The 16151-nt window shown below is 46.4% G+C and overlaps 1 protein-coding gene across 1 annotated transcript in view; it reads left to right on the plus strand.

The window, feature by feature from the left end:
* Positions 1 to 16151, plus strand: part of gabra3 (gamma-aminobutyric acid type A receptor subunit alpha3) — a 63874-nt gene that overhangs the window by 25122 nt on the left and 22601 nt on the right. The window contains exon 4 of the mRNA XM_030793179.1: positions 12565 to 12647. Coding sequence (XP_030649039.1) covers positions 12565 to 12647 — 83 coding nt within the window. The remainder of the gene's footprint in view (positions 1 to 12564; positions 12648 to 16151) is intronic.

Raw genomic sequence — 16151 nt, forward strand, 5'->3', positions numbered from 1 at the left:
TTGTTTGAATCAGGACAATCAATCTGAGCGTGATGTGTGTGTGTGTGTACGTGTGTGTGTTCATAGATATTTTAGAGTTGGGTGTGTATAAGGTGCACTGTGTCAGCAGAGCTTGCAGGGACTTGGGGGTGGGAGATCTGCACCCTGCATGTCTTTGACCACATGACGTTATTCTGCCCTCTCAGCAGCGGTCGCGGTCGCGGTCAGCCCTGCCACAGAGGCACTCAGGTGTTATGGTCTGGGATTAGGCTACCATGGGCCGGAGCGGAGAGAGAGACGAGGGGGGCGGGGGGGGGGGCACAGTAGGAGAGTAGTGCAGAGAGGAGGAGAGGAGAGGATTTCTCTTACCCACTGTTCATACTTTCATTTGGCTTCAGCCCAGCACTCAATACTGAACTAATATGGTTGGCTGTAACCTCCATCTTTTCCAACTCTCTTTCTCTCTCTCTCTCTCTCTCTCTCTCTCTCTCTCTCTCTCTCTCTCTCTCTCTGTGAGTTTTGGGAAGGTGCCAAAGTCCCAGTGTTGGGGGACAGGGGGACAGGAGAGAGATGACACAGCTTGAGGGTGGAGGTGTAGGTAAGCAGTGTCACAGAGAGATGGATTTACTGTCGTTTTCTGTCAGCCGAGGCGTCGGGCAGAAGAGCTGGCAGTTAATTGCTGTCGGTGAATAATTGGAAGCGCGTGGAAGGTCTGAAGGTCGACTTCTCTCTGTTACTTGGGACACGGGACTTTCGTTCCCGTAACACGTGCCGGCTCTTTTAAAAGCAAACCGCCCCACACAGTTCGGCCAGCCCTACCGGTTCCTTTGAACTCCTACAGTTAATGTATTCACGAGGTCCGCCGTGCGTGGGGACCAGTAGTTCTGTTCCTGGACCATGAACCAGAGGTGACTTTCAAAGCACTTCGACCTCTCCACATCCCTGTTTACTCCACAGTTATTCAGTGACAAACGGACGTGGCTCAGCGGTGAAAAAACACTCTGGACAGAGAGCGCCAGAATGCCGTGCCCCCCTGCATTGACATGAGGAGAACTGTAACAGGGTTGACCGCTCCAGAAGTTACCCAGCGTCGCAGTGACATACGCTGGTATTTCTGCGGCTGAAGTGAACGTACAACACCGTAACGACGTCGAATCAAGGGTGGAACGTTTTCGCAGTGGCGCAGGGCAATAATATCTCAAATTATAACAGGGTTGAACCTGATCTAACTGGCTGCAGCTGGATGGAACTGTTATTATTATCAGTATATTTTGTTGTTCTTGTTGTTGTTGTTGTTGTTGGGAGATGTTGTTTTTTTTTCCCCCATAATGTAAGATTAGCTTTTTCCCTTCGGAGGGCTGAAAACGCGGCACACACCCCGTCAGTGTTTGACTGAGTCAGCAGTCCTTGGAGTTACTGTTCTCTCTGCCTCCTTAGGCTGCTCCCCCCAGGGCCCACTGTTTAATAGAAGTTTAAAATACCATTTGACTGGGGGGGGGGGGGGGGGGGGGGGGGGGGGGGGGGGTGACAGAAGAGTTTGGGGGAACAGGGGAACATGGCGGTGAGTTCTTTGGCGAGTTTGAATCACATTATTGTTTCGATTTCATAAAAATGCCGACGGATTTTACGTTTTTTTTTTTTAAATTATTCAGAGAACTTCGAAACAGGAGCGTCGCCACGGAACACACAAACAAGCACGAGCAAACATATCAGCTTTGAATTTGGCCTCGTTTGAGTCTAAAAGTCTTTTAATTTTAGCATCACCCTCTCTTTAGCCTCCGCTTTGGTTTTTGTTTTGTTTTTTTCAGAGTTGACAGACGACGTAATTGTCTTACGGCGTGATAAAGGCCGACCTGATTCTGAGGTTTCGTTCTGATGTCAGATTACTCAGACGAGTGGAGGGGAGGTTCTTCAGGTTTTTTGGGGTCCAGAGACGTGCCATGCGAGGATGCAGAAGCGAGCGTTTCGTAATGAGAGCCCGTGGTGTGGTTTTAATGATGTTTGCACGCTCCCAGCCCTGCAGCCTGGTCATTTAAATCACGTCTCCTAATCAGAATTACCAATGCTACAGCTGCTCGCCGAAGACTGATTCTCTCTCTCTCTCTCTCTCTCTCTCTCTCATTCACACCAAAACTCTTCTGGCTGTGGTGTGTGCGTGTGTGTGTGTGTGTGAAGTATCGTGGCTGTGCTGCCCGAGTCCTGCAAATCCGATTATTTTCACCGCTCAAGGGCGAGTAGCTCCAATCCCCCACCAGCTTCTCGCATTAGGGCCCCAGTCACACTCTCTCCTCCACCGAAATGAACCCCGACGTGGGCCTGCACACCAGCCGCGAGAGCCTGAACCCCCCCCCCCCGCGGAGCTCCTCCGGCCCTGATATCACTCACACTGAGGGGTGTGGCTATGCTAATGGAACTAACGAGGAGGCGGGACGCATTGTTTTGGTGGATGAAAAGGGTAGTTTGTGGGGCACAAGGAAGCAGTCTTTTTTTTTTTTTTTTTGGAGGGATGGTGGTGGGGGGGGCGGGGGGGGTCACCTCACTGGGTAAAAATGATTGGCACATAATACAGCGATACATTACACGCTCCGTTAAATACGCAGCCACCCTTTTAATTAGGGCAGCAGCTCCTCAGGTTTGAGCTGAAAAGGAACCCCCCCCCCACCACCTCCCTTCCCATCCCAATGAGGCAAATTCACCAAAGCAGCACCAAACCACCCCCCCCCCCCCCACTTATTATGTACCAGAATCCACAGGTTGTTTTTGTCAGAAGGGGGATTTTGGGGGAGATTACGGGAGCATTATCCAGAGACTGGGGAATGTTATCTCTCCACGCTTAGCAAGAAGGAATAACCTTATTTAAATCTCTCTCTCTGTCTGTATCTCTATTGTGGAGAGAGAGAGAGAGCTCTCAAATTACGAGAGACCGTGAAAGTCGTGCGGTAAAGTATGTACCCCACGCGCTATTACCGACAACCTTCGTTACGAACAGAGAACGCCAAAAAAGTTTTGACAGTTTGCTCTTACCTCTGAGATCTTCCCAGATCGCAGTTTTTTTTTTTGCTCTGTGTTTCTGACAACTGTGCAACTATGCACTGACTTCACCTTATCATAACCGTTACTGTAAGCTGGCTCTCTGAAGCAATTTAAACGTGAATTCACCATTTATGGACCGAGCATCTAAGGGCTTATCTGTGGAGAATTATTCTTTCTTGTTCTTTCTTTTTTTTTTCCTTTCTTTTCTTTTTTTTTTTTTCTTTTTTTTTTTTATAACATCAGACCTGCTGAATCTGGGCACAGATCCACTTGGTAAGGTCACCATCATCTCGTCTCGCTTCTTGGTCATCGATTTTGGAAATGTCACTCGGCTTTGCGCGTCTGAACGGTTCTTAAAAACCATAGACTGTAATCATTGCAAAAACTCCACATAACGGCTTAACGCGTCGATGTCATGTTTTATTCAAGCCTTTGTTTGTTGGCTGGTCGCCACCGTTACAGATTGTGGGCTTTGTTTTGTAGACTTGTCAAAGGAACGCTTTTTTTCTTCTTCTTCTTCTTCTTCTTCTTCCGGCTTTAGTTCCTCGTGTCAGTCGCCACACTCTCTGTCTGTTAAACATCAGTTTTGCTGATTGATTTGAGCAGGTGCTTCCTGTTAGTGCGGATTCTTCAGAATGCACAGACAGAGGTGAGTCTGGTTAGAACGAGAATGTTCTGTAGGTGTTGGGAACCTGTGGAGGATAATGACTGGCTTCTGTCCCTTATTTCTTTTCTACTGCGTTCCCCTTTTCTCTCTCCATCTCTCTCTCTCTCAAAGGTTCATCACCCTCCTCTTTTGTAACAAGAATCCTCTCTCTCTTTCTCTTTCTCTCTCTTTCTCCCTCCAAAGGTTCATCATCCTCTCCTCTTTTGTAACAAGCATCCTCCTCGTCCTCCATGTGTCACTGTCTGCTGAGTAAAAAAGCTAGTCTCAACCCCCCTGGAGAGTAGATAATATTTGTGTTTTTGAATTGGACCTCCGGTGGGAAAAAAAAAAAAAAAAAAAACATTCCCGCCGCTTGAGTGGACTAAAAATAAAGCCCTTGCCTGAGTTTCCAGGCAACCAGGCTCCTGACGCAGGTAAGAACAATACCCGTGCCAGTCCTGTGGCCCGAACGCCCGCCCACCACCCCCTCCCTCCTCACCCCCCCCCTCGCACCCTGCACCGTTCTAGAGATCCAGATGGAAGACTCGACCTTCTTTTTCTGCTCTCTGACCATCGCTTCTCAGTGCTCCGCCGTCCTCGTGCGATAATGAGCCTTCGGCTTCATTTGGCGGGAGAATTAATTGTGTGGTGCGCGGCAACCTCGGCCGCTGCATGCTAAACACTTCCGGTCATTCCTAACGCGTCGTCCCCCTAATCTGGCGCTCGCTAATTGCCGTGCCGTCACCATGGCGACCTGAGCGCCGGTGTTTAAGAGCACCTGTGGAACGGTAGGGAAGACTGGAAAGATCCCAGTTGGTGTCAGTAACTTCTGCTCCAAGCTCTAATCCAAAAAAGTTCATCCAAGAGAAAATCCACAGGCACCCTGAGCCGCACAGAACGAGGGAATTGCATCGAACTTCAGTCAAGAGAATTTGCGTTATCGTGTTAGTAATGACAAAATTCATTAAAATTAGAATCATCGTTCTCATCGTCAAAACACTTTCATTGAGAGCAGAACGAGCCACATCAATGTCTCTTATTATATTATTGTAATTGAAAAAGTATGTTATGATTATTCGATTAGGATGATTAAAGGGGCAGCAGGGCCAGATGGCGTCTCAGACAGGGGATGGAGTGTATGTGCTGGGTGGGAGAGAAGCTGAGACTGACTAAAGGTCTAGGGCAGACTGCTGCTTTGTTGGTCTTTTCAGCCTCTGGAGACAGGCACTTTACAGCCCAGGCTGCAGATGTGTGAACGCGGAGAGCTTTCCCTAAAACGTGTGTGTGTGTGTGTGTGTGTGTGTGTGTCTGTGTCTGTACGCCTGGTTCCTGGTCCTCACTCACACTCTTGCGCACTTGCACTCACTGACATTGTAAGCACCCCTGAGAAAACACTTCTATTTTCATTTGCTGCTGTTAGCCAATTTCATTTCGTTTTCGCTTGTCAGACGAAACAGACGAATCCCTGGCTCAGCTATGCTTTGTCTGCCCTTCTCCAATTTTTATTTTTGTCCTTTGCCCCCCCCCCCCTCAATGATTTCTCCTTAACTCATGAAAAAAAAAAGCTACATGGAAATGTTCGTGTCACTGGGCAACACGTGATCCGTCGGGTGCCTATAGATTTGCGGGTAGAATTCGGGTAGTGGCATCTTTTTCCATGGTGTGCCTCATGCAGTCAGACAGCACTGTGTGGCCTGCAGGCTGGAACCAGGCAGTGGGCATTTTTATGGGTATTGTAAGAGGCATTCAGATGGTCCTCATCTGCCCCCTGGGGCTGGCACTGCTGTCGTGAAGTTTGGGAGTTTTCCAAATGTTTTCCCGAAAAACAAAAAATAAATTCTAAAAAGAAAAAAGAAGAAACAGTGAAATTGAAATTGTCTAAAATGTAAATAAATAAATAGTCAAATACGGTTCGTCAAAAACAGCCTTTTCTGGCCAGAAGCTAATGGCTCTAAATATAGAGTGCGTTAATCTCCGTGTGCTTCATACAGAGCGGAAAGGTCTAGAATATTTGGGTTGTAAAAAAAATGAAGATTTGCCAAAGGCTTTCCTGAACTCTGTCTTTCACTCTGTTTAATTTTGTCAGCTGTCCTACATCTCTCAGATGGCATTTTAACAAGGGGGGGAAAAAGAGATAAGGAAAAAAAGTCCATATCATTGTATTCACTCGAAAATGGGTCATCAGTCGGTCAAAGACAAAAAAAAAAAGAAAAGTGACCAAATATATTACACTCTTGGGGGGAAAAAAAAATGTTTGTCTGTCACTTGCTGCTTAACCCTTTCCACGTGACTCTCTCTTTTTTTTTCTTTTTTTTTTTAAAGGCACCAAAAGCCATTTGCTCTCTGTTCATCTTGAGCCATGTCTCAGAATGCCGGAGTTTTTTGTTTGTTTGTTTGTTTTTCGTTTCTTTTTGTGCCGAGGCCGCACATACAGACAGATAAGAGTTCGGACTGGTGAAGAGAGATTTCATTTTTTTGCTTGTTTGGTTTTTTTTCCCTCTCTCTCTCTCTCTCTCTTCTGGAATACTGGAAAGGCCTCATTGATCATTCCACTGATAGACGACTCTGGGTTCCTGAATGTGAGGGCCCCAGTCCCCCAGATGATGCGTGGTGATGAACGAGACATCAGACACCTGACACTAGATTTGTCCCACGTCACAATCGCTCTCTGTCTCCATGCCAATAAAGAGACACACTATCTCTCTCTCTCTCTCTCTCTCTCTGTGGATGGGCTACAGGTCAGCAAATGTTTCTCTCTTGATGAAGTGTGTGTGTTTGCAGGCACCTGAGAAAAAAAAAGAAATAGAGAGAGAGAGAGGGAGAGAGAGAGAGAGAGAAAGAGAAAGCAGGCTGATAGATTGACAGGCAAGCAGGTGGAGCTGCTCCCAGATAGACAGTGAGGGATGGTTCTGTCCTAAGTGAGGAGAAAGCCAAGCCCAGGGAGAATGGAGAGTGATGAGGAGAAAGCCAGGCCCAGGGAGAATGGGGAGTGATGAGGAGAAATAAGACTTGGGATGTGCAGTTAGGGATCACAGAGAGATCTGGACAAGGCTAACAGTTACAGTACGGTATCGGGAGGCTTAACTGTGCCGGGCTGAACGGGAGCGGAGCCTGCGGTCCGTCAAAACCTCTTTTGAGACGCCTTCAATCTGTGACATGCCACGCTTTAGATCTGACTCCTCTCTGTGTTATCCAATCAGATAACACTACATAGGACCCAGGGCGAGCTATTACACAGCACTGGAGCTGGAGAAATGTTTTTTGCTTTGCTTTTTGGTGTGTGTGTGTGTGTGTGTGTGTGTGTGTGTGTATGTGTGTGACTCTGTGTGTGTGCTTGTGACTCTGTGTGTGTGTGTGTGTGTGTGTGTGTGTGTGCATCCCACCAGGGGACAAGGTGACACTGAGCTGAGTGGTAGATGGATAGGGGGGGTCTTTTTCCCACTAAAGGTGTTTATGCCCAGGTGGACACATACACACACACACACACACACACACACACACACTCAGGCAAAGTCCCCACAGACCCACAGCATAGCCATTAACTAATGTCAACTGTGTGAAAGCTTTCCTCTCCCGGCATGTCCAGTTCACCGGCCGGGCCAGCGCCATCAGAACCATTACGTCTATGGATTACCCACGAGGCACCCAGCAACTCCTCATTAAGCTCTGCCAACCGCAAGGCCCCTGAATGAAAGAGTTTACAGAATTTTCCAAAGTAAAAAAAGAAAAGAAAAAAACAAAAAAATTTGTGTACATTGTGACTAGGGGACCTCGAGCCTCCTGATGGTTGCTTAGCTCAACTCATGACACAGCTCCAGTTCTCAACTCCAGTTTACACAGTGGTGTAATGGTTCTGCTCCAGTTTACACAGTGGTGTAGTGGTTCTGCTCCAGTTCACACAGTGGTGTAGTGGTTCTGCTCCAGTTTACACAGTGGTGTAATGGTTCTGCTCCAGTTTACACAGTGGTGTAGTGGTAATACTCCAGTTTACACAGTGGTGTAATGGTTCTGCTCCAGTTTACACAGTGGTGTAGTGGTTCTGCTCCAGTTTACACAGTGGTGTAGTGGTTCTGCTCCAGTTTACACAGTGGTGTAGTGGTAATACTCCAGTTTACACAGTGGTGTAGTGGTTCTGCTCCAGTTTACACAGTGATGTAGTGGTAATACTCCAGTTTACACAGTGCTGTAGTGGTAATACTCCAGTTTACACAGTGGTGTAGTGGTAATACTCCAGTTTACACAGTGCTGTAGTGGTAATACTCCAGTTTACACAGTGGTGTAGTGGTAATACTCCAGTTTACACAGTGCTGTAGTGGTAATACTCCAGTTTACACAGTGGTGTAGTGGTAATACTCCAGTTTACACAGTGCTGTAGTGGTAATACTCCAGTTTACACAGTGGTGTAGTGGTAATACTCCAGTTTACACAGTGGTGTAGTGGTTCTGCTCCAGTTTACACAGTGATGTAGTGGTAATACTCCAGTTTACACAGTGCTGTAGTGGTAATGCTCCAGTTTAAACAGTGGTGTAGTGGTAATGCTCCAGTTTAAACAGTGGTGTTGTGGTTCTGCTCCAGTTTACACAGTGGTGTAGTGGTAATGCTCCAGTTTACACAGTGGTGTAGTGGTAATACTCCAGTTTACACAGTGCTGTAGTGGTTCTGCTCCAGTACACAGTGGTGTAGTGGTTCTGCTCCAGTTCATATAGTGGTGTGGTGATAATGGTGAGAGGAGTGTCTGGAAGGAGTCCAAATCCCAACCATGATGTGTCACTTATGACGTGACCCTGTACAAGGTTTTTTTTTCTTTCTCCAGGATCATGTGACTTTTACCTCATAAGATAATAATTTGGAGTTACTTTTGATTACCCTGTTGATTAATTATTACGGCTTTGTGTCTTATGAGTGTAGTGAATTGTAGCTGACCTGTAAATTCAGGAAACATTTAATGTATTTTATTTGTAAGTGAGGAAATGTTTTATTACAGAGAGATGTGGGTAAAGTGTAAGAATCCTCCTTCACACCCTGTCACGGCATCTGTTTTCCTGCGGTATCTGTTTCCGCCGGCGGTGAGGAGAAAGCGTTTGCATTTTAGCTAGCTCTCAGCGCCTGACTGGGAATGTGTTACTCAAGACAGATGTCAGCCCGTTTCCTTTTAAAAGGTATCTTTTTTTTGTGTTTTTGTTTTCATTCCTCGTCCTACGCGCCGTTCTGCAGGTGCTGAAGGAGTCTTGAGCCCGCCTTGAAGGACTGCTATTATGTTTTAGCAGAATGTGCGAAACCCAGCCCTGACATCGGAGAGAGAGAGAGAGAGAGAGAGAGAGAGAGAGAGAGAAATGGCAAAGAGATACATGATGAATTGCTCCCGTGCCAAGCAAACCTCCACCGCATGTTTTTTTAATGTCCTCTCTCCGCATGTGTGGTGCAGAATGTGCAAAGACTCATGGATTAAATGTCTGTGTTTCTACACGGCTTTTTTAAAATTTTCTATTTATTTATTTATTTATTTGTTTTTTGCTGAGGTTTGCTGAGGTTATCGCGCGCGGTGCTCCGGCGATACGTGCGCTCTTGTTCATTTTTTAGCGTTATTAACCCCTGAGAACCGCTCTTCACTGCATTTACACCAGAACTGGGTTAAATACACATTCAAACGTTTAGGCCCCGTTCCAATACTCTCTCGTGTTACCTCGTGTCCTGTTCCGCTGAAGTTCCTTGAAATTCTAACAGGACTGAATAAACTTTGTACCAAATAAACATTGAGTGAATGTCTTTGCAGAATCTTCATCAAAACACTGCCGTTAAAAGAGAATGAGGTCACAAGGAAAGGGAACATTTGGAGTGGATTGGGACCAGGCCCCCTGTCATTCAAATACTTCACACACTTGCTTGTAATGAGGTCTCATTCAAACAGATGAAAAGATTTCCCTGTTCAGATGTTCAGGCTTTCCTGGCCCTGTTGACCAGAGTTGAGTAGTTTAATATATGAGCACAGAGGTGCAAAGGAGAATCTTTAAAAAGAAATTAACATCCAGAAGGATCTTTGTACGTGTGTGCATGTGTATGCGTGTGTGTGTGTGTGTGTGTGTGTGTGTGTGTATGGGAGGGCTCATTTGATTTGCAGAGCTAGTCCTTGAGTATGTGAAGCGTTCAGGCTGACTGGTTCAGTATGTAATCAGTGGAAGGAGTGGGAGGCAGAGAGAGAGAGAGAGAGAGAAAGAGAGAACGAGTGAGAGAGAAAGAGAGAAAGAGAGAAAGAGAGAGAGACAGGGCTTTGGAGTCAGGGGAGAGAACAGAGACTTCAGCCCGGAGCTCATTGACAATAAACCTAAGAAACAGACACAGCATTGGATTCACAGAACAGGCTGGACTGGATGACCTCCCACTGTCTTTCTGTCTCTCCAACACACACACACACACACACACACACACAGAGTTTCTCCCTGTCTTTCTTCGTCTCTCTCTCTCTCTCTCTCACACACACACACAGACAAACTTAATCTCTCCCTCTCTCTCACACACACTCATCCACGCACACACACACACACGCACACACACACCACACACACACACACACACACACGCACACACGCACAAACACACACACACACACTCCACACACGCACACACAAATACACCACGCACACACACACACACACACAGTGTGACTCAAAGAGTCCAAACTCTAACTACTACTCTCCAAACTTTTATATTACAGCTTCACATTCTGCACACACACACACACCCACACACACACACGGTGTCTGTCCTATCCCCTCTCTCTTTGCCACCCAAATGTCAGACTGAGCTGTAGATCACTGGAGGCGTGGAGCCAATATCCTGCCTCTGTCGTCACGGCGACGGCCTTGAGAGGAGCCAAGGGGAGATGGTGCGCGTTTAAACAGGAGTGTGTCACCCACAGGGGGAGGAGGAGGAGGAGGGGATCGGTGTGATTTACTGCTCGTAAGGTTGTTAGGCCGAACGGTCCGAGGTAAACGGAAATGAAGAATAGGACCACGGCCAGAGCATTCTCGAACCGTCTCCGTGCGAAAGAGTCCTCGACACTGAACGTCGCTCTTAAACGGTTTCACGTCCGTCCTCGCGGCCAAATAAAGTAAAATATATATAAATTAATAAATAAAATGAAACACCATGTCTAAGTCTCTTAGTCCCAGTCTCTCTGCAGTATGTCAGTAATTCATGAACGGACAGAGGTCACAGGCTCAGTGTTTGGATGCAAGACTTCTTCAGAGGTTCTGTAAAACCACCTCTGCAAGTATATAAACACACACACACAAGCACACACACACAAACACACACACACACACATTCTTACAACAAATTATGTACATGTCTTCAAGCTGTTTTTCTCTTGCGGAAAGGTCAGTTAGTCAAACCAGCAGGACTGAAACGTACAGAACTGTTTAACAAGGCAATACGATCAATCAAGTCCTCCAGCAGGCCATCAGTCAATCAATTGGTCAATCGCATCCGTCCGTCACGCAGAAAACGCCTGTAACCGGTTTGTTCACACACGCGGTCGCAGCGTTCCCGTCACCTCACCCATCACGCCTAAACACTGAAGACTGACGATACCGAACGTGACATCACCACAGCAGAACTGTGCGTCGTAATCATTAGAGATCACTGGTGAAAACACACCAGGGCTTTTCGTGTGTGCTTTTGGGGCAGATTACAGAAGGGCTTCACTGAGGTATCTGACCTCATGTTTACTGCTCTGTGCCTCTAGTCACTCCCAGCATATGCTGAATCCTCGCGATCAGAGCTGCGTCTCTTCCATCGCCGCGTGACTCATCCAGGGTCGGATTCTGACACAGATGAGGCACACTGGGGTGTCATCCAGGGTGACCAAATTCACATCAATACCGTCATATGTGGTGAAACCTGCCCCCTGACTCAGGGCTTCAGATGGAGCGCGCGCGCGGCATATCCTGCTAGCGACGCCGTTGTCATCGACGTGTCTCCGCGGTCAAAGAGCGTTCAGCGTTTGACCCGCGTTTCTCCACGGAAACGGCCTCCCCCCGATGCTGAGTTTGCGTCCGAGTTTACTGAACGCCGGCGTGTTAAAACGCGTTGGTCGTGTGCAGTCCCAGATGAGCGGCTCTGAGTAAAGGAAATGCATAACGAGGCTCTTTAATTTTGCATCATCTCTGCTGAATATGAAATCTGTGTTTTGGCTATCCTGCTTCAGAGAGACACGTTAATGCGCTCTCTCTCTCTCTCTCTCTCTCTCTCTCTCTCCCCCTGTGGCTCTCCCCCTTTTTTCTCTGTTTTCCTAGAGTAAAAAAATGTTTTCCAACTTTTACAGAAACAGAAATAGCATCTGCTATCTCTATTTTTCACCCCAAAAAAAAAAAAAAAAGATTTAACAGTGAGTCCTCTAACCTATTCTTTTTTCTCTCTCTCTCTCTCTCTCTCTCTCTCTCTCTCTCTGCCTCTCTCTCTCTGCCTCTCTCTCTCCCTCTCTCTCTCCCTCTCTCTCTCTGCCTCTCTCTCTCTCTCTCTCTCTCTCTCCCTCTCTCTCTCTCTCTCTCTCTCTCTCTCTCTCTCTCTCTCTCTCTCTCCCTCTCTCTCTCTCCCTCTCTCTCCCTCTCTCTCTCTCTCTCTGTCTGCCCCTCTCTCTCTCTCTCTCTCCCTCTCTCTCTCTCTCTCTCTCTCTCTCTCTCTCCCTCTCTCTCTCTCTCTCTCTCTCTCTCCCTCTCTCTCTCTCTGTCTGCCCCTCTCTCTCTCTCTCTCTGTCTGCCCCTCTCTCTCTCTCTCTCTCCCTCTCTCTCTCTCTCTCTCTCTCTCTCCCTCTCTCTCTCTCTCTCTTTCTGCCTCTCTCTTTCTGCCTCTCTATCTCCCTCTCTCTCTCTGTCTCTCTCTATCTCTCTCTCTCTCTCTCTCTCCAGGTTAACCATTCATGCAGAGTGTCCCATGCATCTGGAGGACTTCCCCATGGACGCCCATGCTTGTCCTCTCAAATTCGGAAGCTGTAAGTGCAGCCCGTGTTCTTGATTTATTTGTCTCCATTTCCCACGGATCAGCCCTTGATATACCCACAAAAAGGTTAGACTGAGAACAGCTTTTTAGAGAGATTTCCATGGATCAGAGGAGCCTGAATATCCAGGTTTCTGCCTGGCTCAAGTCCCTTGAGGAGAAAGATTTGATGCTGGGGAGATGGAAAATGCCTACAATATAATCGATGTCCGGATGGCATTTGTTCAGAGATGAAACATTTACTTTCTTTACCAGCTCTTTTCCACGCTTCAGTAAATCTTTGAAAGCTCGTTTGTTTTGGGGTTTTTTTCGAACCCAAAAGAGTTACTACTTACCAAAAACAAGGACAAAACTCCTCTAACCCTGTCAAAAGGGACAGTATGTGTTGTCCCACACAGTGTCAAACATCATTAAATTCACGCATTCCTTCCGGAACACAGCTCCCCGTTCTAGAACTTTCCACCGGTGCTTTTACGTGACGAAGCCTAAAATACGAAAGGTCGCGGGGTCACTTGACATGTCATGATTTGATGTTAATGCAACGATGCATCTCAGAGAGGTCAGGGCGATGACTATAACGTCTCAAGCGAGCGCCTTAAACAAACAGTTTAAATTTGATGAGTGATGCTAGTCGTACCTAATGGCTCTAAGTCAGAACATAATTGTCTAATTAATTTATAGGCCAAGTCACAACAAGACCCAAGGGGGAGGAAACGCTGCCATTCATGGATTTGTCAGCAGCTAAACAAGCCCTCATTTCCCAGTTTACATGAAAAAACAAAAACAAAAACAAAAACAAAAACAGACCTGCTGAGGAGGAACAACGCTAGTTATGCTAAAGGCTAGCGTTACGTAGTAAGTAAGAGAAAGAGGCTGTGTTCAGAACGCAGAGTGTGTCCGGTAAAAAAAAAAAAAGACAAAAACAAAAACAAAAACTAACTGGTTTTGTTGGTTTCCAGTGGCGCTTTTTCAGACGCCAACACAACGCCCTGGCACGTTTACAGCTCCTTCGTCATTAGCGTTCGTTTTCTCCCTGCCCGAGCGTCTCCGACATCGCCGAAACAATCCGCTCCTTAACGCCGCTGTCGTACGGTCGGCAAGCGATTAGCGTCTTTTGTGTTCGCGTCTCCGCCCTGTTCAATCCAATCACCCGCTATTCGCTTTTGCCTTTGGATTCTCCCTCTCAGAGACAGAGCAGCAATCAGCGAGAACCACGCGGAGACCTCTCCAATGCTCCCCTTTAGTTCAGAACTCCTCCGAGTCTGAGAACTTCTCCAACACATCAACCACTTTGTTTTTAAATGCTCCATGATGAAGCTGTTTTTTGGAGAGGGGAAAAAAAAAAAAAGCTTCGATATAAATATTGATACTTATTGTTTTCTTTGTTTGTTTGTTTGGTTTGTTTGTTTGTGTGTTGTCTGAGGAACAGTGGTAGCATTGGCGTAATGAAACGGGAAGGAAAAAAAACACACACCTCTGCATCTGCATTGGTTTGATAAATCACAAAAACCTCACGTTTCAGAGGTTTTTGAAGCCGCTGTTTTTTTTTATTTTTTTAATTTTCTTTTTTTTCCGTCGAGTGAAGCAGTTTTTCCGTGGGGTCACACATCCCAGCCTAGCCTTCTTCACAGGCGCCGCGCCGCGCCGTGAACCCCAAGCTCCGAGGAGACGGCAACTTGCCGCCGCAGCAGAAAGACCGCAAGAATAAAAATCCGTCTCCAAATTAACACCCATGATGAAAACTGCTTTTGAACATAAATCTTCATGGAAGGAAAAAAAAAAGAAGAAAGCAAAAGGGAGGGGGGCGGAGTAAAAAAATTGCAGCCACAGTCAGAACGTGTGTCGTGAATTTTTTTAAAGTGTATTCACACATGCAGCGAAGCGGGGTCCTGGAGGGTCTGTTCTTTGTTCTTCTAAAAATTCATGGGTATAATAAAGCTGTGTGTGTGTGTGTGTGTGTGTGTGTGTGTGTGTGTGTGTTTAAAGGGACTGCCACCCGCTCTCTGACATTATTTAACTTCTGAGCTTAAAGAATTGCAAAAAGCTGAATTTCCACTGCACACATTAAAGGGATAGAATAAGACAAAAAAAAGAGGAAGAGAAGAGAAGAGTAATTGATGTTGGAAGAAGAGATGAGCGGCATATGTTGTCATTAGCTTCTCCTCGTGAGGAAGGCAGAGGAAGTTTCTGTGCCAATGCCGTGGCTTTGTGAACTCTTTGAAAACTCGCTCTGTTTCTTATGGCTGGAAATAGGACAAGAGGGGGGAAGCCGGTTCGCTTCCCGTACGGAAATCAGATTCCATTTCCGGAAAACCTGGAAATCGGTTTTTAAATCTCGGTTTTTCACAAGATGTTTTTTGACAAGGTGTCCTCTAACTCAAACATTATTCTGTTTTCTCTTTCTTCTACCCTGTCCCTCTCTCTCTCTCTCACACACACAGACACACACACACGCACACACACATGCACACAGACACACACAAACACATGCACACAGACACACACGCACACGCACACACACACACTCCAGTGTGCATGCATTAATTGACTTTGGATCCAGAGGCTGAGAATGTGGGTGGGGTCAGTGCCAGCAGCACCACCTGACCTTCTCACTTCTGTTTTTCACTTTTCTTTTTTCGCTTTTAAAATTTCATCGTTGAAGTGAAGCGATGGTAAATCCACACCTTTGTGCGCGCCGACAGCTGTGGGGCGTACGGATGTGTGTGTGTGCGTGTGTATGTGTGTGTGTGCACTTCATTATCAATTACAATTCATTATAGATTAAGTGGCATTAAAGCTGATGCGTTTTAGCTTTTGATTAATGGCCTTCCAACAGAATAAAACAATAACTTTTCTCTCTAGCTATCAAAATTTAATTAACCCAAGCTCTGGCCGAGAGCCTTAATCATATTTTTGATGCCTTGTCTGGGCGCCCCCCCCCCCCCGCCTCACCATGCAATATGTACTGACACGTGTGTGTGTGCATGTGTGTGCGGGTGTATGTGTGTTTTTTAACAAACAGGAAGTAGTTCTACTTATGTAACAACAGTCAGTTATCCCGAAGTTACACCTTGCATTCAGGGGAGCGCTAGTCGAAAGGAGCTAATCAAAAAAACAAAAAACAAAAAAAAAAGAAAAAAAACACAAAAGCGAAAGAGAAAAAAGAGGCATTGTTAACCTAGAGGAAACTGTAGTTTATTAAAGTTGCACCTCATTGAAATGCATTTATTCATATTTATGACACTTCTCCTCTTTTCCCTCTCCGTCCTGATCTTTGTTCTACACTGTGACATGAGAGTGCGTCTGCTGAAAAAGCGCTTTCACACACACACACACACACACACATACGCACACACACACACAGAGACGCTGCGCCTCATCACAGCAGGATAATACTCTTATGGAAAACACACACGCACACACACACACAGAGACGCTGCACCTCATCACAGCGGGATAATGCTCCTATGGAAATCACACACACACACACACACAAAAG

The sequence above is a fragment of the Chanos chanos genome, chromosome 16, assembly GCF_902362185.1.
Source record: "Chanos chanos chromosome 16, fChaCha1.1, whole genome shotgun sequence".
Taxonomy (NCBI): Eukaryota; Metazoa; Chordata; class Actinopteri; order Gonorynchiformes; family Chanidae; genus Chanos; species Chanos chanos.